Below are 25713 nucleotides of genomic sequence, written 5' to 3' on the forward strand. Positions count from 1 at the left end.
TCACATACTTTACCTTTTGAAAATGTCAGATCACATCTTGCAGGAGGAGATCAGGCCAGGCATCCCTGGGCCACCTGGCTGCCTCTTGGAAGCGGCTGTTATTTTTTAGCGTGCCCGTAATTCCTTGTGCGTGAAACAAAATGGCAGGCACTTCTGCAAGGCCACTTACACAGCCCACGGATCAACTGCTCCATTTTGCTGCCTTAAACACAGTCTGCAGAGCAGATATTTTCAAAAGGTAAGGGAGGAAGATGTGGGGGGCCTGGTGGGGCGGGAATCAGCCCTAAGGCCTGTAGGAACCCGATGGAGGAAAATGTCTGCAGGGCAGGGGTGGGTTTCAACCGGTTCGCGGCAGTCCCTGTGAACCGGTTGGTCGCCGAACCCGGAAGTAATTAATTTCCGGGAACGGCGAAGGGCACGCCCGCCCGCCCGCGATCCTTACCCGGTTTTGACAAGTTCTGCGATTCCACCCATGTGCAGGACGCATACAGTGCCTGCGTGATCGTCCAGGAGCAGCTGGAGCATCGCGCAGACGCTAGTACGCATGCGTGCACCGCGCGCGTGCACGAGGACGCCGCTGGCCCCGTTCCAACCGAACCGGTTGGAACGGGGCGAGAAACCCACCCCTGCTGCAGGGTATGATGGGGAAGGAAAGACTTACAGTGACCCGGGAGGGGGGAGAAGGGCCTGTGGAGACCTAAGCGGCAGCAAGTGGAGCATGGGGTATCTTGGGCAAGGGGGGGGATGCCCGGGGCCAAGCAGGCCTGGACCTGAGCTAGGCCTCTAAGAAACCCCCCCCCCCATTCAAGGCATCCGGTATTCCACTTAGCAACCTGTGCATTCACTTAGTGGCTGTATTAGAGAGAGCAGGGGGTAGGGATCATAAATAAGGACATCTCACTCAATGGCCATCACCAGTGGTAGCTGTGATAAGCAGGCTCCAGTACAGTGATATTTCAAGTACTATCTCATATTATATCATGCTTTAGTGGTTTTGGTCCTTCCTAAGTGGGCAATTCTACTCAGTGCTTTTAAGGTCCAGACGAAGGACGAGGCAGGAGGCAGTCGGAGGTAAGAACAGCTCTCTTTATTGTCAGACAGTCAGTAACTATTTACACAAGCAGTTCAGCACCTTTCCCTGCTTGACAGCTATTTATACGGGGCTGTCAAGCAGGGAAACCAACAGGCGCGCCCCTAGTGGCCCGTGCTTAACCACGCCGCGTCTTAACCAATCAGGACGCGGCTTGGCTGTTGCTAGCCGCTAGGTCGTAAGTCGAGGACTTGCCGAATAGTCAACAAATGCCTATGATGAGAAGAAAAAAAAAGAGGTCTTAGGCCCAGGGCTCAACCCTCTCTTCCAACCTATAAGGGAGGTCATTCATAGGCATTTGATATGATATACAGTAGATCTGTGGATGGTACCCAATTCTGTATCTCAATCCAGGCTTAAATGGAAGATATGGCTGAGGTCATAGTTTGGTGTATGGAGTTTTTCAGACTCTGGCTAAGGAGATTCTGAAAGACTCTGGACAGGAGTGGATTTAGCTGCTTTCGAACTGCACACAGACTAACATGCAGTGGGGACAGAACAATAATGCTAAGACGCAACCAGTGGTGGGTTTCAAAATTTTTTTGAACCTACTCTGTGGGTGTGGCCTCTTTGTGGGAGTGGCTTGCCGGCCATCTCTCTCTCTCTCTCTCTCTCTCTCTCTCTCTCTCTCTCTCTCTCTCTCTCTCTCTCTTTCCCTCCTTTTGTCTCTCTGTCCCTTTTTCCTTTTTTTCTTTCATCTCTCTCTCACTTTTTCTTTCTTTTTTTTCTTTATTTCTTTCTTCCTTTCTTTCTCTCTCTGTGTGTGTGTGTGTGTGTGTGTGTGCGTGTGTCAGCGGTGGGTTTCAAAAAATTTTGGAACCTCTTCTGTAGGTGTGGCCTGCTTTCCGGGTCCACTGGTGGAACCTCTTCTAACCGGTTCGGTAGATTTGACGAACCGGTTCTTCTACCGAACTGGTGCGAACTGGTAGGAACCCACCTCTGGACTCAACACAAGCAATCTTAAGGCTTTTCTACTTTTCATACTGGGTGAGTTCTAAGATCTCTCTAAGGATCTCTCTTAAGAATACAGGCTGAAAACCTGGAATAAAATTCCAAGTAAAATTCCCCAGCCTAGAAGGTTTTTGCTCACATTCCGTTGATATGCCAATTTTATTTAATCACATCATGGTGATAAATCCATTCATTCACTGACTAGGAAATATAATGCTGAATCTACTATTGATCTTCTTCCCTATCTAAGGAGTCTAACTGGCATGCTTTAATGATTCAGCATCAGAGGGGGGGGAAACCACACTGTTACTGCATCTCTGGTGTCTGTAATTACTAAGTTGCGTGAATCACTCAAAATAAATAATCAATATATTCTTTCTTATCTCCACTATACCACTATGCTATTATTGAAACCTGACTGTTCTTATTACAGTGTTAATTGTTCTTGTCTTAATTTTGCTGGGTTTTTAAATAAGCAACTTTGTAGATAATTTTTAATAAGCAATATTGCAGATGAATTTTTAGATCAGAAAAAGATGTGTTGATAGTATTAAAAAAAGATTCACCTTTCTTTCATATTATTATTATGATGCAGCTACAATTTTTGAAAAAATTACTAAAACTCTTAAAATGTCCAAAATAGGAAGATAACTGCATATTTAATTTCAATTCAATATAAGTATATTTGGAACAAGCAACAGCTGTTTATTTATATCCTACCTTTATTATTTTTACATATAACTCAAGGCAGTGAATATATCTAATACTCCTAAATGGAGAATTACCATAGAGTGGTTAATTATAACTCCACTTATTAACAAATGTGATCCCTCGTTTATTTTTCTTTGGGGCAAGAGCCAGTCATCAAGAAAAAATAGGTTTGAAATTCTTTAGGCAAGTACCTAAAGGTAGGTAAATCTTTACGTTAGATTTATATATAAACTAGACAGATTAAAAATTAAACAGGTAAGCCCACCCTGAAGCCAAATTGCTCAGATAGGCCAAACCATTGTCACCATAGCAATTTATTGTCCTATTAATATTTTCAATTTGTCAGTCTTGAAGATACAGACAGGACTTATGGAAAAGTAAAGGTTACAATACTTGTTTTGGGCTTCTCTTATCTTTTCCAGATGATTGAACTGAATAGGACCAAACTGGCATCATGTTTAAGAGAAGGCTCTGCCTTGTGGCTACGATTTATTTTCTTCTACTTAAAGGAGGCAATTATTAGCCATTATGAGTACCAGTGAACAGTCAGTGTAACGTACGTTTTAAAAAGAGATCAAGTTGATATAAGGAATTATACGCTAGTTAGTCTAAAGTTGGTTCACAACAAAACATAAAAATCGTAGGAGAATAAGAAATATTTTTCTTATTTGTTTGATTAATTTATTTTATTAATCTCCCATACTTTTTAAAATACCACAAGCCTGTTGATAAGAATAAGGATGAATTAATGCAGAATTTGATTTTTCAAGTCCTTCATCAGTCTTTTAAATAAACTCAACAACCATGAGATAGGATGACCGTGACAAACACTATTATGGACAAGTTACTAGTAAAAGGGATTAAGGAGAAAACAATAATTTTCATATCTGGGAGGTGTACAAGTGGAGTCTTCATGGGATCACAGCTTGGCCAATTTGTTTTTATTGATGTGTAAATGCTCTGAAGTTGAAAAAGAATAGTGAGGTGGCCAGGTTTTCTGATGATACCCAAGCTGTGCACATAATAAAATCAACAACAGATTGCAAAGAGGTCCAAAAGGGTCACCACAAACTGGGGAAATAGGCTTTAAAATGGCAAATGCGGTAAAATGTAAGCAAGTGTCATGTGGCACATATTGGCTCTAAAAACTCAGCTTTACACACACATTGAGTTGCAAGCTAACTGTGACTGATCAGGAAAGAAGCCTTACTCAGTGAAAATAACAATTCCGTGTTGCTACTATAAAAGCAAAACAAAAGGTAAATTCTATGGTTGAAATCTGAGAAAGCCAATATAAATCTACAGTGAGTTTTCATTTAGAACAGTATACATGGTTCTGAGCATCAAATACTTCAAAAGGTAGAAGAAAGCTAAAGAAAGTATTGAAAAGGCAATACAATTACTGGGAAAAACAAGAATATAAATCCATCTATAATGTGGAAATGCAGATAAAAGGAAGTGTTTTTCCATCACTCAAAACGTTGAAACGGTGTCAATTAAGCTGCAAATTTTATTGCCAGCAGATCTGATACTGCCACCAATTTAAACTGTTTTAAAAAGAGTGTGGACAAATGTATAGAGCATGGATCGTCAACCTGGTCCCTACCACCCACTAGTGGGCGTTTCATGATTCCAGGTAGGCGGTAGGGACATCGGAGGTTAAAACCTCCTTTTGAGCGAGTGGGCAGCAGGGGTGGGTTTCAACCGGTTCGCGGCGGTCCCTGCAAACCGGTTGGTCGGCGAACCTGGAAGTAAGTAACTTCCGGGAACGGCGAAGGGCGCGCTCGCCCGCCCGCGGTCCTTACCCGGTTTTGATGAGTTCTGCGCTTCCACGCATGCGCAGGATGCATACAGCGCCTGCGCGATCCTCCAGGAGCAGCTGGAGCGTCGCGCAGACGCTAGTACGCATGTGTGCACCACACGCGTGCATGAGGATGCCACCGGCCCCGTTCCAACCGAACCGGTTGGAACGGGGCGAGAAACCCACCCCTGGTGGGCAGGCACGAGCACACACATCAATAAACCAAAGTGCGCGTGCACGCAAACAAGCAAACATGTGGGAAGAGGAAGGGGAGGAGTGGAAACTGATAGCAGGGACAGGCAGAAGCTACCACATATCTTGGAGAATCAGGCTTTAGTGCTGTTAATCATATTATGAGCAAACAGAGAATATCACCGAAAGAGGAGATCTTCGTTTGTTCCTTACGGAAATCGAACCAGATATCAAATATTTAGCCTCGCGGCATCAGCCTCAAAGATCTCATTAATCACTAGTAAAGCTAATTTCAACTTACTTTATTGTTTTCTAATTAAACTTTGTAAAGTTAAAAACATTATAAACATACCTAAAGAAATGAAAAGATAAATGTACGTACATTTCTTTTTTTTTTAAAAAAAAAAAACACCCTCCTGTCTAAAAAAAATATTCCGCACTTGCGCAAAAACTGGTGGGAGGTAAGGATATTTTTCCATCAAGAAAGATCCATTAGTGGGCAGTAGGTAGAAAAAAGCTTGACTACCACTGGTATAGAGGGTGAAGCTATCAATGGCTAGGACATGGTCCATTGCCCTCATCCAAGCAAGAGTCTTCCTGTGTTCTGAAAAGGGTCTATTGACTGCGATGCTGCCCCAAAGAAGAGACTACAAAGCCCAAATGGCTGTACTTTGCCATATTGTCAAAATCTCTTCTGCACAGTTTATGCCAGAAGTGTCAAATCTACAGCCCTGGTTCCTAGAGATTGCCTTGTACCCAGGGGTAGATTGCTGTCAGCATTACTGCCGGTTCGGTGCACGCACAATTTTGCATGCACGCACACCTCCTGCCAGCCAGCTGATTTTCAGGTCTGCCAGGCAGGCAGGAGATGCGTGCACATGCGCGGGGATCTCATGCGCATGTGTGGGGGCGCTGAGGGTGCTCCACGCATTCCATTTTTGATGCCAGGAGGCTTCAGGGAGGGCCTCCGGAAGCACAGGGAAGCTGTTTTTGCCCTCCCAGAGGCTCGATGAAAGCCTCTGGAGTTTGGGGAGGGTGAAAACTCCACCCCCCCCGGTGCAGGGGGGGTCACACATGCATACGCGGGGGATCGCAAGCGCAGGTGGGTGGGGTGCATTGCATTGTGGGTGTGGGCACGCATGCGCGTGCTGTCACACACACACACACACAATTTCGGCATGTGGGGACCAAAAAGTTCGCCATCATTGTACTAGAGAAAGAGGGAAAGTTTATATAGAAGACTTTTGCTTTACACAAGCAGGCCCCTCTTATTATGTTGTGCGAAGTAATTGTTCTTCTTTCCTGATGTGAATTTATAGTGATGGTGGTCAACATCTCAACTGTGTGAGAGAAAGGAGCACATTAGTCCATTGTTTTATTTTTCTAATTTTTTTTATATATATATTTTTTCTCATAAATGTGTTTTTATTTTTTTCCATTTCATTTTCGTACAGTCACATATATACTGTGCATAACCGGGGCCATATAACATTAAACAATAAACACAGCCATTCCTCTTGTCAACAATACCCCCAAAAATAGAAACCCAATGTACCTCTTCGACCCTCCATACACCCTTTCTTTCGCCCCCCTCCAAATTTCCATCTTCCCTCCATCATTCCCCTCTACCCTACTTCCCCTCCCCCTCTACCACTCCTCTCTCCCGGTACACTCCCTCCATTCCTTCTCACCCTCCCTCCAATCCTCTCTCCCACCCTCTCTACCCGTCTTAATAGATTGTGGAAATACACCGAAGGGAGGAGTAGAGGGATAGAAGAGGAGTCCATTGTTCACTAGTAGCATAATTGTCACTCATATTGATATTGACCATTATAAAATTTAGGAGGAAGTATCTTTGGCTGACCCTTTCCAAAACACCTAAACTTTACTTAACTGTTTTCCTTTTTTTGGCTTTCTAACAAGAGCATTCCTTTCCAAAAAAAACCAATCAGGTCAAAATTATATAAATTTTAAAATGTTTATTAAGCAATTCTTTAAAAAGTAATCTGGGAGTTCCTATTTCAACGACGGAGCAGAAGGAAGCACTGAACCTAGACGAAATAATACGCCATCAGGTGATTTCTCAGAAAGGTTGAAAGCTGTAAGTAGAATCTTCAACCCCACCTCACACTGTTTTTGCTACAGTTGCCAAAGCTGCGTTTCCAAAACCTATGGGGAGAAAGCCTGATTCATGAGGGTAACTGACTCAAGAGACATATTTGCAGCATTGTTTACCAGAAGCACAGAATTCAAATTAACAAGCAGGTACAAGTCCATGATTGTATTCAACTGCCTGTTTCTTTAAAGTGCACGGGGAGAGTCCCAAAGGATTAATTGCTAAGTGAAGACATATCAGGAAGAAAAAGGAAGAGGACAGCTGAAATGGTGTTTTTTTGTTTTTTTTTTAAGAAGGATAACCCAAAAAATTGAAAAGGGGAAAAAACATGGAATTCCATTAGAATTGCAAGCACAATTTAAAATAAAGTTCAGTTGGCCTTGTCTTCTCACAAGCCAAATTTAACGGAAATTAACCACCGATCTCCAATATATACACAATCTAATAACTTCAAAAATTGGTTCCACCACAAAACCGCGGACGACAAAATCGCGCTCGACGAAAGCGCGTACGTGACGTCATCACAGCGCGACAAAAACATCGCGCTGTGATCGATAAATGTAAAAATAAAGCGAAAACCTTACCCTAACCCCCCCAAACCTAACCCTAAACCTAACCCTTAACCTAACCCTAAATCTAACCCTAAACCTAACCCTTAACCTAACGCTAAACCTAACGCTAACCCTTAACCTAACACTAAACGTAACCCTAATGCTCTAAACCTAACCCTAACCCTTAACCTAAACCTAACCCTTAACCTAACCCTTACCTTTATGTGAATCGGCTTGCTTTAATTTTATTTTTATTTCAATTTTTAATTTTTTTCGTCGCGCTGTGATGACGTCAAATGCGCGCTTTCGTCGAGCGTGCTTTTGTGGACCGCGGTTTTGACGGGTCACGCAAAAATTACATTTCTAACAAAACTGAATTAGAGGCAAGAACTATTTCAAATTACTGAAATGCTTGGAGATAAACATGCTTTATCTCTTGGCAATTATACACCTAATTTTATAGAACTTTCAAATAAAGATCAAAGCAACCATAAATCAGAAATAATTTCACATACTAGATTCATTTTACAGCTGAGAATGTAATGCAGTCATACCTTCTCATCTAGGTAGATTATTAACATCCATTTCCAACCAGAATATGAATCTTTTTTTTTTACATCCAAGAAAAACGGACCAACCCAATACCAAATCCCATCTAAGCTAAAGTTCTAAAAAAAATCCTGTCCCTTAAATATTTCATAGAAATTAATATGTAACACCTCTAAACAGGTAGAAACTTAAGGAGAAATGGAAGAAACGTGTCCTTGTGTTCCTGTAGTTAACACACCTCTTAGGAACAGACTGTTATTAGAGTTGCCCACAGTTAACACGTGTTGGGTGCAGTAACATGGTTTATATTATACTGTGGGAAGTTATCACCCAGCCCTCTCCCAGAAAAATGAAATATCCTAGGAAATATTGAAAAGGCAAAATATTTCTCTGGTTATGAAAAGAAGGAAACATGTTTTAAAAGACAGAATAGTTGCCTGTAGCTTCCTGCCCATCCCCACTGTTAATGGGCCATTAAGAAGGCCAAGCTAGTCCACTTTACATAATAAAGACTTCTCCACTTCAGATGCAGGGGGGATGGGATTAAAGCATGATAATGGCCCTTTACCCAACTGACCCCATGGCACCTGAGAACTCAACCAAACCTGGATTCAAAACGCAGCCTAGAGAGTTGCCCCTGCATGGCCCCATGGGAGTCTGACAACCAATCAGAATACATTTCTTACACAGGAAACAGAGAGGTGGGACTGAACAGGTTATAAAAAGCCTAGCAAGCCAGTCACTCGAGCCCTTGTGATCTCTAGGCTGGAATACTGCAATGTGCTCTACATGGGGCTGCCCTTGAAGAGCATCCGGCGACTTCAGCTAGTCCAAAATGCAGCCGCGCGAGTGATTGTGGGCGCACCACGGTTCGCCCACATAACACCGATCCTCCGTGAGCTGCGTTGGCTACCTGTTGGTCTCCGGGTGCACTTCAAGGTCCTTCTTACCATCTATAAAGCGCTCCATGGTAGTGGATCTGGCTATTTGAGAGACCGCCTTCTGCCGATTACCTCCCTCCGTCCCATCAGATCGCATAGAGTAGGCCTCCTCCGAATTCCATCCGCCAGTCAGTGCCGACTGGCGACTATGCGGAGGAGAGCCTTCTCAGTTGCAGCTCCGACGCTATGGAACAATCTCCCCGTGGAGATCCGCACCCTCACCACCGTCCAGGCCTTCCGCACAGCCCTCAAGATCTGGCTATCCCGTCAGGCCTGGGGATAAGACTTTACTCTCGCCCCTCCCGAATGTTGAATGAATGTTGGGTTTTTTATTGCTAATTATTTCTATTCACATTTTCTTTTTGCGTTTTGTCCCGCACTCCCCTCCCCTATTATTGTAAGCCGCCCTGAGTCCCCTCAGGGAAAAGGGCGGCCTATAAATGCTTAATAAAAAAAAAAAAAGCCCCTCCCTCAGCCCTTCTCTTCTTCTCCACCAACATTGAAGCATGTCATCACCTTTTCTTTTCAGGGCTCAAGCCATGTGGCCCTGTCCAACAATAAACCATCTTTCCAAGCAGCCTCCGTGTCTCCAGTGTCTTTTTCCCCACTTGGAGCTGAACCCAGAAGGACATTTCTTTCATCAATACTATTCTGCTTTTACATTTTGAATCATTTTATTCTAAGAATATTTTGTCTCTTCTCCCTTGCAGGTGTTTAACTGTACTTTCTTGTTGTTTTCTGTGTTCCTTTTTACACTTTCAACCAGTTCTTACTTACATGGTGCTTTCAACAAATTCTTACTTATATAATGTTCAAACACATGCGCTAATATTTAATGCATTTACTACACTAGATTTCTCATTAATTGTAGCTTTGGGATCTTTATTTCTTCCTCTCTACCCTTTAAAGATTATGTTTGCATTCCAAAAAAAATGTTAGCAGTCGACATGACAGGTCTCTTGACCTTACAATTTTTTTTCTTGCTTTCTCTAATTTTCTAAAGTGGGTTTGGGATGGTACTGGTGTTGCAAGCATTATAATTTACCGGTCAGCAAGTTACAATTCTTCAAAACTTAAAATTTGTTCTCAGAAAGCATTTTGCAATTTTCAAGGAAAGTGTTACTCATTCTTCTTCGCTACTAACAAAGGGCTTGAGTTCATGAGACATGAATAAAAGCTGTCTGCAAGTCAGCAGCCATAGAAATTGATGGGATAAAATAAATAACTGAAAAGACAAACAATGCTGTTAAAATTTTATGAATACATTTTAACTGTTTTCATAGCTCGGATGATTACTACAATATTGAACGTTTAATGCAACTATTTCAACAGCATTTTTTTTCTACTGGAGAATGAGAAGAATCTTTCAGGCCAATTATATGCCGCCCTGATGTAACTTAAATTATAGGCTTATAAAGCAATACTGAAACTTTAAGTGTAGGGGGTTTTTTTCCCCAAGCTAGGCTGTCTACTCATACAAATAATAAATATAACAGGGGGATAAGAGACAGATTGACAAATAAAATTGCTCTAATATAGCTCTCATAGCACAGAAGTATTTTTTTTAAAAAAAAACACACAATAAATGTGTTGCACCAGCTGGAAAATTCACATATTTATTATGGCTTAAATTTGTACAACCTAGAGCATCTGTTAAGTAGATCCAAGCTGGGTAGGAAATAGATCAGGCTAAACTGGTATATTTGGGGAAAATTTGAATGATATTGGCAAGGATTTGCTGAATCTCCATTTTTAACACTGGCAACACAACAGCTTTTCACACTTTACAAATTGAGAAAAAAAAGGTACCCAGGAATGGATTTTATATAAAACCACAGTTTCAATTCGTGAGATCCAAAGAAATTCCTGGGCTCAAATATGTGATTTATTCCTTTTAGGACGTAACGGGACATGATTGTTTTTCCTATTTCTTTTTTGTCTCACCCTTAGTCCTGGAGTAGTCTTTGTAGAAGAACTGTGTATAGTGAGAGGGAAATCAGGAGTCTGATAGTACTTTTTGTGGCTAATAAATTTTATTAAATAGCATACTCTTTTGTGAGCTTTAAAAAAATGTGTTACTCAGGAAAAGTTAATGGGACAAAATATTAACTTTCCTGCAAGCTTTCCTCCAGATTTTGTAAACCAGCCTAGTTCTGATCCATTAGAAGCACAGATGGGATTGCGTCAAGATGTTCTGCATTATGTTCATTCCAAAAAGTTCTATAAGGCTCCTTATGAGCTATAATCTTGATTCTCGCCACTGATCTCTCACCCAAATTCTAACCAGGCTGAACTTTACTTGGTTCCAAAGCCAAGATAAGGTCAGCCATGAACCACCACCTGCTGAGACAAATAGGTGGCGCAGTGGTTAGGGTGCAGTACTGCAGGCCACTTCAGCTGACTGTTATCTGCAGTTCGGCGGTTCTAATCTCACCGGCTCAAGGTTGACTCAGCCTTCCATCCTTCCGAGGTGGGTAAAATGAGGACCCGGATTGTTGGGGGCAATATGCTGACTCTGTAAACCGCTTAGAGAGGGCTGAAAGCCCTATGAAGCGGTATATAAGTCTAACTGCTATTGCTATTGCTATATTCCTTTCCAAAAGCTAGATCACTATTTTGTTCATTTGTTCATCTTCTGTTTGTATTTGGAAAGGAAATTTCTAACTTTAAAGGGAAGCATGATATTCTTTTGAGTATAGCCTTTGTTTGCTGTTCAATAATCACATGAAGTGCAGTATCTAATACAGGAACACTAGCAACATGAGTTAAGATGCTCACTTAAAGGTGGCGCAGTGGTTAGAGTGCAGTACTCCAGACCACTTCAGCTGACTGCTAGCTGCAGTTCGGCGGTTCAAATCTCACCGGCTCAAGGTTGACTCAGCCTTCCATCCTTCCAAGGTGGGTGAAATGAGGACCCAGACTGTGGGGGCGATATGCTGACTCTGTAAACGGCTTAGAGAGGGCTGAAAGCCCTATGAAGCGGTACAGAAGTCTAACTGCTATTGCTATTGCTATTCTCAAGACATCATTGTTATTCCCAGAAATATGAGAACAACATTATCTAGTCCATTGATGGTGAACCTATAACACAAATGTCAAAGATGACAAGTCATGCCATTTTTTGCTAACATGTGGGGCCTGAGGCCTCCAAAAACCACGCAAGCATTCTTGTGCAATTTTCAGAGACTCCGGGGGCCCCCGTGAGAGGAGGGCTATCTCCGGCAACTTCCAGAAGTCCAGATGGGAAGTCCAGACAGGTCTCTTTTGTCCTTGGTAGGGGGGTGGATGGGGAGAAGGGGGAGTGACATACCAGCAGAATTAAGGTAAACATGTTCTGAACTTTTGGCATGCCAAACCCTAAAAGATCCTAGCCTTGGATTCTCAGTAATGCGCATAATTATGGAAACATACGCAGTAAGGATGAATAAAATAGTTCTTGAAGCAACCCCTAGCTCATAAGTTGATATGAATAGAACTTTTTGGATCACAGGATTTTGACTTGGGTTTTACCCAACAACTATGAGAATACTATTTTTCACACACGAATATGGCAGAGAACCTATTCTACAGCACTTCTACCATTTATTTTACTCATATTACGTTGGGACCGGAGTTTAAATTGAAAACAGCCATGCGTATGTCAATTTCTGAAACAAAAATATTGATCTTAATGGGACAAAATATTAACTTTCCTGCAAGCTTTCCTCCAGATTTTGTAAACCAGCCTAGTTCTGATCCATTAGAAGCACAGATGGGATTGCGTCAAGATGTTCTGCATTATGTTCATTCCAAAACTGAAATATGTTTATACTGGAATCAAATCGCTAGAAAAAGCCTTTTTTGGGGGGGGGTTCAGAGTCAGATAGCATATCTAGCGTCAGATAGCGTATCTTTAAAACTCTAGCAAGCAAAACCTCAAGCATTTTTGCCTTTGCAATACTGATGAACCTTTTGGTCAAATAAAGGGACCATTTAAAGCAGTGTTTCTCAACCTTGGCCACTTGAAGATGTCCGGACTTCAACTCCCAGAATTCCCCAGCCAGCGAATGCTGGCTGGGGAATTCTGGGAGTTGAAATCCGGACATCTTCAAGTGGCCAAGGTTGAGAAACACTGATGAAAGCATCAGTGGCCAACAGATAAGTCATGGTTAATATGTAATCCTATAAAAACTTATGACATGCAAGTGAGACATCACTCAAGTCACAGTATTTAATCTAGGCACAAATTTAATGACAAAAGAACATCCTTTTTTATTTCATTCAAGGGGCAACCTATCATAATTCTCAAACTGTAACTTGCAACTCCCAGAAATGTTGTGAACAATTTACAAGAGGTTTGCTATTTGCTTTTTAAGTTTTCCTCTGTCAAGCTTGGACTTTGAATTTTTGCATGCTCACCATTTTTGGCAGAGGCATGGGGATTCTAAAAAAAAAACCCATTTGATTTGATGTTGATACACAATTTTTGAAATGAAAATGTTTATAATCACTGATTTCTTTTACAAAATGTTTTAATATTGTATCCATTAAGATCCATCATTATCTCAACATTATCTGTAAAGTTTTGTGACTTGCTTTGACTACATAATTATGGGTTCACCGATAGCGCTCGACAAAACCGCGGTGAGAAAACCGCGAAGTCGAAATCGCGCCCACAGAAGCGCGCCAACAAATGTGCGCCGACGAAAGCGCGCCATCAAAAAACAACAAAAATGTAATAACCCTAACCCTAACCCTAAACCTAACCCTTACCTTAACCCTAATCGCGCTTTTGTGGGTGCGATTTTGTCGGCGCTCTTTTGTGGGAGCGCTTTCGACGTCGTGGGTTTCTCGCCGCGGTTTTGTCGGCGTGCTTTTGTCGGGCGCGCATCTGACGGGTCACGATAACTATGTACTTTATGGAATAGAGTTTTAGTGGCATTAATATGGACAACATTCCAATTCTGCAACAGCTAATTTTTAAAAAAAAAAATCATTCCATGTTAGTGATGTATTAACATTGACCATCAAAGGTGGGTTTTTGCTTCTGTTGGAAATATTTGTTTTCTCTACAATCTTTGCAGGTGTGGCATCCATATTCTCTGGAGGATCTGTAGAAGTCTACATGTTAGTAATTATTAGCAAAATGCAAAAGCATTTATTAAAGCTTAAAATTTCATAATACAAGTGGGCTCATTTATCTCTTGCTCAATCCTAACCTGAATGAAATCCTTTGTTTAATTCCTGAGAGCTGGCAAAAATTCATTTATCTTTTTTAGAGGGTTTGCAGTTTTGGTAACTTTTGAGAACTCCTGCCTTAGATAAAAACTGGTTAACCTTTCTTCACAGTGTTTTGACACAGGTAGTGTTTTTACCAATACTGTTTTAACAAGAGAGCAAAGGACCACACCAATATGTATTGGTATTTGAATGAATGAGAAATAAAAACCAGTATAACAGTATCGCCTTTTGATTGCTTATTTAATTAACTAGAGAGGACAATGCAAAACAGTACATGGAAAGACCCCTTCCAAATGTATAGTTTTCATTCAACTCTTTTTGTCTTAATTAAATAAACTAATGTGCTTACTAATCCTACCAACAAAATGTGTTTATGCAATGAAGGAACAGTACTTAGCAATGCATTCATATTTTTTCCCATCCATTTTCACAAATAAAGGAACAAACCAGAAAAAAGAAAACTTTTGTGTAATGTGGGACACAAAAACTACAGTTGGAGAAGCCAAGGCATAAACTAATCACAAATCTTGATTTAAAAATTGATAAAGGTAAAGTTTCCCCTCGCACATATGTGCTAGTCGTTCCCGACTCTAGGGGGTGGTGCTCATCTCCGTTACAAAGCCGAAGAGCCAGCGCTATCCAAAGTCATCTCCGTGGTCATGTGGCCGGCATGACTAAATGCCAAAGGCACTCAGAATAACCTTCCCACCAAAGGTGGTCCCTATTTTTCGACTTGCATTTTTACATGCTTTTGAACTGCTAGGTTGGCAGAAGCTGGGACAAGTAACGGGAGCTCACTCCATTACTCAGCACTAGGGATTCGAACCGCTGAATTGTCAACCTTTCTGATCGACAAGCTCAGCGTCTTAGCCACTATGTTTATGTGCGCACGCATGCATGTATTGCTTGTACTTTCCACCCATTCCTCAGGTAGTGACTACCACAGTTAGCAACTATTCACAAATATGACGGTAATAAAAAGACCATTTTCTAACCAATCTGTGCATTCATGATGAAATTTCATGCACCTAACAACAATGTAGACCGGAGAATAACATTTGACTAACTACCGTAATTTTCAGAGTATAAGATGCTCCAGAGTAAAAGACGCACATTAGTTTTTGGGGAGGAAAACAAGGGGAAAAAATTCTGACTCTGCCTAACAGCATCCATCGGTATCCATGTGGCTAGAGGCCCTTGCAGCAAATAGGCTGATCAGCTTCAGCACGTCATTGCAGCCTGATTCTGCACAAACAGCTGATTGGCAGTTGGTTCGGCCTCTCGGAATACCACCAATCAGCTATTCCATGCTACGGGGATCACCACAGCCTATCATCAACTCCATGTGTCATGTTTTCAGCGTCCCCACGTCATGTTTTCAGCTGCGCGGAGGCCGAAAATGGTGTGTGCAGAGGTCGGAAAAGCAATGCGCAGAGGCCAAAAACGCAATGTGAAGAGCCGGCGATTGGCAGCAATGCGCAATGGCGATCCCCGCAGCCTGGAACAGGTCTAAAACGAGAGTGTGCGGAGGCCAAAAATGTGACCTGCGGAGAACGAAAACGGCCGGCGGGTAGGGGCCCAGCTGGTGGTTGAGGCTTCAGCAACATTCATTGTATAAGACACACAGGCATCTCCATCCACTTTTAGTGTGTGGCGGGTGGGAAATATATGTAGAACTTTATCTGTCTGAGATGACAGGAACAAGACTTTGCAGTTTTTCTTTGTGTCCATGTGTTTATTTAGCGACCATTCATTTAGCGACCATTCACAGTCACTAAATGAGAGATGGGTGTAATTCATGTAAATTACGCAAAGCTTTTGAAATTAGCATGGTTTTTGAACAGCAACCAAAACCAATTTCAAATGTCATAGGTGCAACAAAAAAGCTTTAAGTCAAGTTGCATTTAGTACATATAGGAAACTATAGCTTATATGAACTTAATGTCCTTATATTAACCTTTAAAACAGATGAAAAGATTACTAAATAGACCAGAATGCATATGTGCAAGAAAATGGATATTGAAACATATGTTAGCTTTGAGTACAAAACTCTTCTTTTAAATTACTGCCATTATACTAATTTTTGAAAGCAAGTTCATTTTAAACATTACCCCTTAACTTAAAATTAATTCATTGAAATATTAACACTCTCACATAAATGTTTCTTTCTTACCTCTCAAATTTCTAGGATTTATTTGTTTTGTTCGAGGCATTCTCATCCAATCATAGGTAGTTTTGCAGAAATGGAGAATAGATCAAAAGAAGATCCATAAATATGCCAATAGGGTCAATTAATCCACATACTGGGGAGGAAAAAGATTAGATTAAGTAATATCAGAAGCAGTGATCTAAACATACATTATCTACAATATGGACTTCCAGTAATCACATGAGACCAGGCTAACCTTCACATGCAAAGTAATTACTTCTTTATTATTTTATTTTATAGACTATGGCCCAAAAAATACTCTAAAAGCAAATATCCCATTGTGTCTAGCGCAGATAATCTTTAAAAACAATGTACTTAACTATCTCATTCTTTAATTACCTACAGTCAACATAATTTTTTCTACAATCACCTCCTTAAGAAAAAAAGACAATTTAAAAAGCAATACATTAATTATGACTAACTGAAGTCAATCATATAGAACACTTTAAAACTGTATCCAAAATTATATTAAAAACAACTATTTTGAAGTTTCAATCCAGAAGTATTAGAAATACTTCTAATGAAGTATTTCAACCGGATAATCCTCTCTCATGCCAGCATGTTAGGTCACCAAAATATGTGAACAAAATAATAGGTTCTAATATGAAGATTGCGACAAAGTTTCTGAGTCAGATCAAATCTATTAAATCTTACAGTTTTTAAGGAACTGTAAAACCCTTCATGAAGGAGGCGCCTCCCCAAATAGTTTAAAACTCCACTGCAGAAATATTTATTACGTGCATATAATGAATAATCCAATATGGTATTTCAAATCTGTTCCACTAAAGTTTCCCCAGATCTCAGACAGAAATCAAAAGGCCTTTAAAGAAAAGTTCTCTAACAACTCATTTTGGATTTCCATCAAACACAAAAATTATGCACCCTACAAAAACACAAAATGTTCTCTGTATTGCTCAAGAGAAAAATAATTCTAACCCACCTTTCCTAAACTACTTGTTTCAGTTAGTTTTTATTAGTGTGTATATCTTATTCAGGGTTTATCCACTCCAATTTAAGAATGATTAAATTGTGAAAAAATTTAATGTACAGCCATCTTTCTTCCCTGAAATAATGAATGGGAATCATGTAATTCAGGGAAAGGGGAGAGATTCAGAAATGAGTATATGTGGATATGAAGGAGTTATTTTCTTTGACCCCAATATGCAAACTTACTTTTCCCTTAGTTTCAGAACTCTTGAGATTGAAATTTGTTTTATTTATAATGCCGCCCTATTCCCGGAGGGACTCAGGGCAGCGAACAACTCAAAGGGGGAAAGGGAACACAAAAATACATTTGTGTTTTTAAAATGTTATAACTCTTCAGGGCCTTGCTAGGTAAACAAAAATGTGAAAAAATACTATGTGAAACATGGATAGTTCTTTAATTGGCTATCCAATTAAATTGGCTATTACTTGAGAGACCGCCTACTGCCAATTACCTCCACTAGGCCAATAAGATCCCATAGATTAGGCCTCCTCCGAATTCCATCGGCCGGCCAATGTCGACTGGCAACTACCCGGAGGAGGGCCTTCTCGGTGGCTGCTCCGACCCTCTGGAACGAACTCCCCGTGGAGATCCGGACCCTCACCACCCTCCAGACCTTCCGCGTAGCCCTTAAGTCCTGGCTGTCCCCACAGGCCTGGGGCTAAAGACTCCAACCCCACTTGAATAGTATGACTGTTGTGCTTTTTTAATGATGTATTGTCTTCATGTTTGTAACTTGTTTGTCCTTCCCTCCCCCTGAATTGTGAGCCAACCTGAATCCCCTCAGGGAAAAGGGCGGCATACAAATAAAGTATCTATCTATCTATCTATCTATCTATCTATCTATCTATCTATCTATCTATCTATCTATTATCTATCTATCTATCTATCTATCTATCATCTATCTATCTATCATCTATCTATCATCTATCTATCTATCTATCATCTATCTATCTATCTATCTATCTATCTATCTATCTATCTATCTATCTATCCATCCAGGTTGTAAGAGCCGAGGTGGCGCAGTGGGTAGAGTGCAGTACTGCAGGCCACTTCAGCTGACTGCTAGTTCAGCAGTTCAGCGGTTCAAATCTCACCGGCTCAGGGTTGACTCAGCCTTCCATCCTTCTGAGGTGGGTGAAATAAGGACCCAGATTGTGGGGGGCGATATGCTGACTCTGTAAACCGCTTAGAGAGGGCTGAAAGCCCTATGAAGCGGTATATAAGTCTACCTGCTATTGCTATTGCTATTGTTGTTACCAAACTTATTATGCTGCACACGTCTTAGACAAAACAATAGTTAAAAAATATCGGTCTTTTCCTCACAATTCATCCCAGATGCTGGAGTACTAGCTGGTCAGCTATTAACAGCAAATGAATCCTTTACCCTAGCAAGAATTTTTAGACTCCATATATAAAAAGCACATTACATAATATTTATTCTTTTTAGAGTAGTACTTCCGCTGGCCACCAGCAGGATTTCCCTTCTGTTTTTAGAATAGTTTAAGGACATAAAAGGCGCTCGAGTGACAATTCTTTCAAATAGGAAAACATCCAAGGATCTCTTATGGGAAATAACTGAGGAAGGGCAAAGGGGAAGAATAGTGGAGGAGGAAAAAACCCCATCCGAATTAACAAAACAGCATTAGAGGAAATGATGGGAATGAAACGAGGCGCAGTGACGGCGCTGTGAGAAGTACTGTTGCAAAGAGGGAGGCAAAAAACATGAATGAATAAAGAGGGAGGAGCCTGGGAAAACCCCTGTGCAACGCAGAGCTGAACAAAGCACAGCACACATGCCAGGAGGTGGAGGAGGAGGACGAGTGCAAACCAGGACCGGCCCGAGGGAGGGAGAACTCTCGCCGGGATGCCTGGTTACCACAGCCACGACGCCCAAAACCTACCTCGCTGAAGCTGCAGACGCCGCCGTGTAAAAAACGCAGGCAGCCCAAAAGGCCGGCCAGAAGAAACCGCGCCAAGGCGAGCCGAACCAAACCGCGCCAGCCCAAGCCTCCAACGCCAGCCGTGCAGGCTTCTCTCCGGCCCTTGCATTCGCGCCTCCAGCCCGACTCTCCCTGCCCCGAAGCTTTCATGGTTAAAGGAGACTCTATGGGGCGGGCAAGGGGGCTGGGACCGGCTATGTTTTCCCCTCCGCTTTGAGGGCTCGGGGGCTACAAGAAGCGGCCAAAAGAGGAAACTGGCACACCCGGGGGAGCGGGGGGGGGGGAGAGGTGTCCGCGCTTAGGTCTCTCCTTCCGCCAGCCTTCCTGGATTCCCCCCCGCAGCCCTGCTCAGTAGGCAGCCAGAGCTGCTGCTGCTGGTGCCGCTGCTTCTGATGGCGGCGCCGGCGTGAAGAGCAGCAGCCAGCTGGGAAGCTCGGCGACCCCAGCACGGCGGCGACGGCGGCGGCGTCTGGGATCCTCCTTCTGCTTGACAGCCTCCTCCACAAACATGACCCGGCGCTAAAATAGGGAAAAAAAACCCCTCCCCACAATCCTCTTCCTCGCTAAGGCCTCCCCCTCTCTGCCGTACGCATCCCTCCGCCGGCTCAGCACAGACATAAACACGGCAGCAGCGCCCCCCAAGCCCTTCAGCACCTCCTCCTCGGTTCAACTCTCTCTACTACCCCAAGCACGCCGGGATGGGCCGAGAGAGCCCCCCGAAACACGGGGGGGGGGCTTGGGAATGAGCGAAGCCTCTTCTTGCTGCGCCAGGTTGCCCACACCCGCGATTCAGCCCGGAGGAAACGTTTCGCCTACGGTCCTCGAGGGCTGCAGCCGGAGCATGCCCGCGGCCGTCCCAATCCCGGCGGCTCTTGGCCCTTACGCCCCCTCCAGTAAGCCGCCTCCTCGGGGACCGCGCCTCATCTTGGCGGGAAGTTCAGCGCCCCTCCTTCCAGGTCGAGAGTCACCGCCAACTCTCCCCGCATCTGTTCCGACTTGGGAGCTCCCTGCCCGCCCTCCCATCTCTCTCCCGGGGGGCTCTTTCTCCCCCGCGGCTACCTTCCTTCACGTCCAGGCGAGCTGTTGGCTCCGACCTAGGGAACTCCAGGCTCCAGCCAGCCTCTCCTGCCTGCCTCCCGAGAGGCAGGTGTGTCGCGTCCTTTTCCCCCCCTCCCGAGAAGCCTCTCCTTCTGGAGAGGAACCCCTCTCGCCACTTCGCACCTACGGATCTCTCGTTGAACTCGCACCTTGGTTCCAAACCCGCGCTCCCCCCCCCTTCCAAGGACCTTTGCTGCCGCTTACCTTCCCCGTCTCGCCTACCTCATTCCGCGTATTCCACATGTTTCACGAGCTACACGTCAACAGTCTCCCCGGCTTCCACCCTCCCCTGCAAAAACCCACCACCCCTCTTTTTTCCCGCCCCTAGACCAAACACGGAGGCCCCCCGGGCTGCATCCTTTCCTCCCCCGCCGTTTACACCCAGGATTAGCAGCCAAGCCTGAAGGAGCCACCCCTCAAAGCCCACCTCCCCATCCCCTCCCGCCACTATATACAAAGCCCGGGGAAGCAGGCAAGAGGAGAGGAGAGGGTGCGGCGGTACCGGGGGTTAGCAGGTGGACAGCAGGAGGAACACCCAGCCTGCAGGGGCGGCTCGGGGGTGGGGATGGCCAAACGGGGGCTTGGGGGGAGCATGCCACAATCGGGTACTCCAAAGACTTTGGAGGCGAGGAAGTTGGAGGAATTAAAGCGCAAAAGGAGGCAGTTGTGCAGGAGGGTTCAAGAACAGTGGGCAAAAAAGGGGGGGTTCAAAGAAGGTATCAATGGGCGGAGACACCCCACACGGTTAAAGCGGGGGGTTGGGCTGGAGCGGCCGCCGCCACCACTTCCCCTTTTCTTTCTCTCCCCCCCTTCCTCTCTTCCCTGGTGCCCTTCCCCCCCATTCTAGTAAGGGAGGGCGGAGAGAGAGGGAGAGAGTAGAGCACGCGACCGGCCTTTTTTGGGGGGGTAGGGGAGAGGAGAGGGGGGGGAAAGAGGAGATAAATGGAAAGGAGGGGGGGTTCTGCTTTACCTTGCTTCACTTTCTATTGCAGGAAGCGGGCCGGGTGACGTCATCGGGTCTCCCGGGCCCCGCCCCTTCTCCGTCTGCCTAGGAGAGGAGGGGGCGGGGCTTGACGAAGGAAGGGGGTGGCCGAGGGGGCTTTCCTCGCTTCCTCTATAGACCTCGACGAGGAAGGGCAGAAGTGAAACCAAGAACTTAAAAGCAGGAGGAGCGGGGAGGGGGGGGGCGAGGGGGAATTCCTTCGCCACCGTTTGGATCCTCCCACCCGAAGAATCCCAGCAGCTCTGCGAAGCAGCGAGCCGCTTTTCTGGAAAGCCCTGGTTTGCAAAGCAGCTGGGAGCTTGGCGGCAAGGCAGTGTCCTTGGGTTATCAAACCACCATTGCTTTGTCTTTAAAACGTCAAAACTATCTCCCCCGCTTGGCCTTGTAGCTGTGTTCTCTCTGCAGCTCCTAGAATTCCCAGCCCAAGGCTGGCTTGGAAGTCAACGGACTCAACTTCATTCAGTATAAATATTTTACTTCCCAACACTGCCTAACCCCGGCTGTTTTCAGCAGCAAGCTGAACTCCAATTTTACAGGTTATATTTCACATAAGAGTTATTGAGTGACCAGCTTATACAGACACTTTTTAAAAAAATAAATAAGGATTTCTCCAACTTTCCCAAGTATTTCTAAACGAATGAAATATGTATGCTAAATTCCTATTGCTAATTAAGGCATACATAGTTTGAGGAAGCACCCTTTAAAAGGAGAAGTGTCAGGGACAATCATATCATTGTAAGACACGCAGGCTATGATCTTTTTTCTGCCTACCTCATTAAAATTAAAACCCACTATTAAATCTGGTCAAGGGACACAAAAGTATTGGGAAATGTAATAGCAATAGCAATAGCAGTTAGACTTATATACCGCTTCATAGGGCTTTCAGCCCTCTCTAAGCGGTTTACAGAGACAGCATATTGCCCCCAACAACAATCCAGGTCCTCATTTTACCCACCTCGGAAGGATGGAAGGCTGAGTCAACCTAAGCTGCGAAATGCTATATGATAATACTGGATCTGCTATTTAATTATAGAAACACTAGCCCAGCCTTTCTACAAAATACATCTTATTTGGGGGGGGGGGGGTCTTTAATGGACAAAAACATGGAAGTAATAAAAAAAGTAGTAGGGAATTTTTATAGAGACAGAAAGATTGCAAGTGCTCCCACACAATTATGTAAATAAGGTAGAGCAATGACATAATGGAAGCCTCTTCTATTATTGTGTCATTCTAACTTAAGTTTTAGAACAATGGGACAGATACTGATGCACAATACTATCTAGAGCAGTTCTTACATTTCAAGGTTGACAATCTGAGAAATGACTGGGAATATATATATATATATATATATATATATATATATATATATATATGAAGTTGTAGGAAATCAAGCCAATCTCTGAATTTGTCCACCCTGCTCTCGTTGAGACTTCTACCTAAAAAGAATGCTGCACTCTGAAAGAAACAACATCCAATTCTGTAAAATGATGGTCCTGTTATTCAGATCAGGGACAAGGACTCTGGATTCAAGGTATTACAAAATTCCCAGTCTCGGCCACCACAACTAAAAACAAAGGATGGCAACAGCTGTGGGACAGCCCTTTCTGGAGGCCAAAAGTAAGTCACATCTGCAGAAATTGGATGCCCCTGCTATTACTACAGTTTATTCAGAACTAACCAGATCCTAAGTAGTTTTGAAGAGGACAGGTGTTCAAAGACCACTCTTTATCTACATGATCTCATTTTTGCCACTGTGTTTACCTGTTATGCTTGTCCACTATATTACTCTCAGTTCTTGAGTGATTCACAGCAGGAGATGCCTTCTAATGCTAAGCCCAGCCATCTTCCCGGAGTTTCTGTTTTTTTGTTTTAAACATTTTTCTCTAGAAAGAAAAACGATGAGAAAATTCGTGAATAAAAAAAGGAGAGGAGACTTCTTGGGCATTTCACATACAATCCTTTTTTTATAAAAACCCGTGTATTTGTGCAGTAAATTTGCCTGGAAGCTACCCTCTCCCTCAGGCACACCCAAGACGCCTAGCGCCATCCTATACACCAGTGTTTCCCAACCTTGGCAACTTGAAGATGTCCGGACTTCAAGTCCCAGAATTCCCCAGCCAGCATTCGCTGGCTGGGGAATTCTGGGACTTCAAGTCCAGACATCTTCAAGTTGCCAAGGTTGAGAAACACTGCTATACACGACCATGGAAGCAACTCACAATTGGGGAGGGGGTCTTCCCTTGAGGCTGAGCGATCCCCAAGCTTGCAAGCCCAGTAATCCTTCCATAAGCTCTGCTGGGCTGTCGCTCTCCTTGGCGAAAGGGAGCTTCCTGGGATGCAGAAAGGGTTAAAGCGAGGAAGGGGGGGAAGGAACACAACCATGCCTTTGGGTTTTTGGGCATCTGAGGTGGCGCAGTGGTTAAATGCAGCACTGCAGGCTACTGCTAGATCAGCAGTTCAGCGGTTCAAATCTCACCGGCTCAGGGTTGACTCAGCCTTCCGAGGTGGGTAAAATGAAGACCCAGATTGTTGGGGGCAATATGCTGACTCTGTAAACCACTTAGAGAGGGCTGAAAGCCCTATGATGCGGTATATAAGTCTTACTGCTATTGCTATATTGCTATTTTTGGGTGCTTTTCCCTCCCCCGGGAAAAGTCCAAACTTCACCGGGAAGAGGCAAGGAGCGGCAGCGCTGCCGCCTCCAGCCCTGGTGCCCGTCACACGCCCCCCTGCAGAGGCCCATCTCTCCAGGACCGAGACACGCACACACCCTCCCATGTATGCACAATTGCTGCTGCTGCTGCTGACGCGGAAATCCCGGAGGTTCCTCCTCGCTGCTGGCAGGTCATGCAGGCTGCGCTTGCCGGGCACCGCCTCCTCCGCCTCCGCCTCCTTCCTGGTCGGGTTTTCCCGTTCGCTAAAGGAGCCACGCTTTAATCCCCCCCCTCCTCCTCCTCCTCCTCCGCCTCCTTCCCGTTGCGACAGACTGAGCCCGAACTGCGCGGGCAGAGAAATATGCACAGCCCCGCACCGGGCGAGCCTCTCGCCCGCTGTCAAATCTGTCCCCCCGAAAAAACCACGGGGAAGGAAAACTTACCCCTCCAAGTCGGCGCCGGTTCTTCCCCCAGTTAAGTTTTAAGGCGAAACGACAAAAGCCGAAAGGAAAGGAAGGCAAACCCCCTTCGCTGTTGGAAGTGGGCGGGAGAGGAAATCAAAAGGGGAGGCGCCTAAGGCTCGCTCACTCGTTCTCTCTCTCTCTCATTCTTTCTCTCTCTCTCTCTCTCTTCTACCTCCGCCCCCCCTGCCTCCACCACCACCCACCACCACCCCGCTCCCCTTTGGCCCTGTCCGGCTTGCATTGGCTTGCATTGCAACCATCAGCTGTTTATAAAGACCGTCCGTAGGGCAACGGGATCCTTTTTCTCCAGAATAGGAAGGAGTGCCCCGACGAAATCCTGGCTTTAGCGGAAAGCTTGATTTGTTTTTATTTTATTTTATTTTATTTTATTTCCAAAGCGTATACAGTTTAAATTTCTAGTGTGGAATTTCACATAATTCACATAATTTCTTAATTGAATTAAGTATTTTTTCAATACTCAATTTTGCTCTTGAAAAATTTCACCAATAAAGTGGTACAGGCATCAATGTTCTGTCAGTGAACATGTGTGTACATATGTTCACTATATGTGTCTACTGTACATATATGTATACATACATGTATGTGTGTGTTTGATGTATATATGTGCAATGCGACCTTTTTTTTCTCTTAAGATTGTACAATACCGGTGACATAACAATAAATACCATTATCCATGGAGGTTAAGTAATGGTAAAGTCATAAACAGATATACAGAAATGAATCTGGTAGCTTTCCACACTCATTTGTAAAATAACACAGTGCTCTGATTCGTGTATCTCTTCTTTACTTGGAAGTGCGTTTTACTTCATTTTTTTCTAAAAAGTTCAAGGTAGCTCATAACTTTCAACAAATATAGCAATAGCAATAGCAGTAGACTTATATACCGCTTCATAGGGCTTTCAGCCCTCTCTAAGCGGTTTACAGAGAGTCAGCATATTGCCCCCAACAATCTGGGTCCTCATTTTACCCACCTCGGAAGGATGGAAGGCTGAGTCAACCCTGAGCCGGTGAGACTTGAACCGCTGACCTGCTGATCTAGCAGTAGCCTGCAGTGCTGCATTTAACCACTGCACCACCTTGGCTCTATAAAGCCTTCATTCTATTCTACGGTGCTTACCTTATTGCAATCCCTGCTGAATGCATTGACTTGAGTAAATTTCCTGAATCTTTAAGCTTGCCTTGCTTAAGTGCCATCAATAAAGGCTTCAGGACAT

The 25713-nt window shown here is 43.8% G+C and overlaps 1 protein-coding gene across 2 annotated transcripts in view; it reads right to left on the reverse strand.

The window, feature by feature from the left end:
- The window catches only part of HIVEP1 (HIVEP zinc finger 1), a 79840-nt gene extending 55279 nt beyond the window's left edge, over positions 1 to 24561 (reverse strand). For both annotated transcript variants that reach the window (XM_087707463.1, XM_087707460.1), the window contains exons 1-3: positions 24458 to 24561; positions 23122 to 23243; positions 16296 to 16425 (exon numbers count right to left, since the gene is read on the reverse strand). In XM_087707463.1, coding sequence (XP_087563589.1) covers positions 16296 to 16341 — 46 coding nt within the window. In that variant the 5' untranslated portion in view covers positions 16342 to 16425; positions 23122 to 23243; positions 24458 to 24561. The remainder of the gene's footprint in view (positions 1 to 16295; positions 16426 to 23121; positions 23244 to 24457) is intronic.
- Positions 24562 to 25713: the final 1152 nt, after the last annotated feature.

Source organism: Thamnophis sirtalis, unplaced genomic scaffold, assembly GCF_051295495.1.
Source record: "Thamnophis sirtalis isolate CommonGarterSnake01/CBP01778 unplaced genomic scaffold, rThaSir2_p1.2 scaffold_2, whole genome shotgun sequence".
Lineage (NCBI taxonomy): Eukaryota > Metazoa > Chordata > Lepidosauria > Squamata > Natricidae > Thamnophis > Thamnophis sirtalis.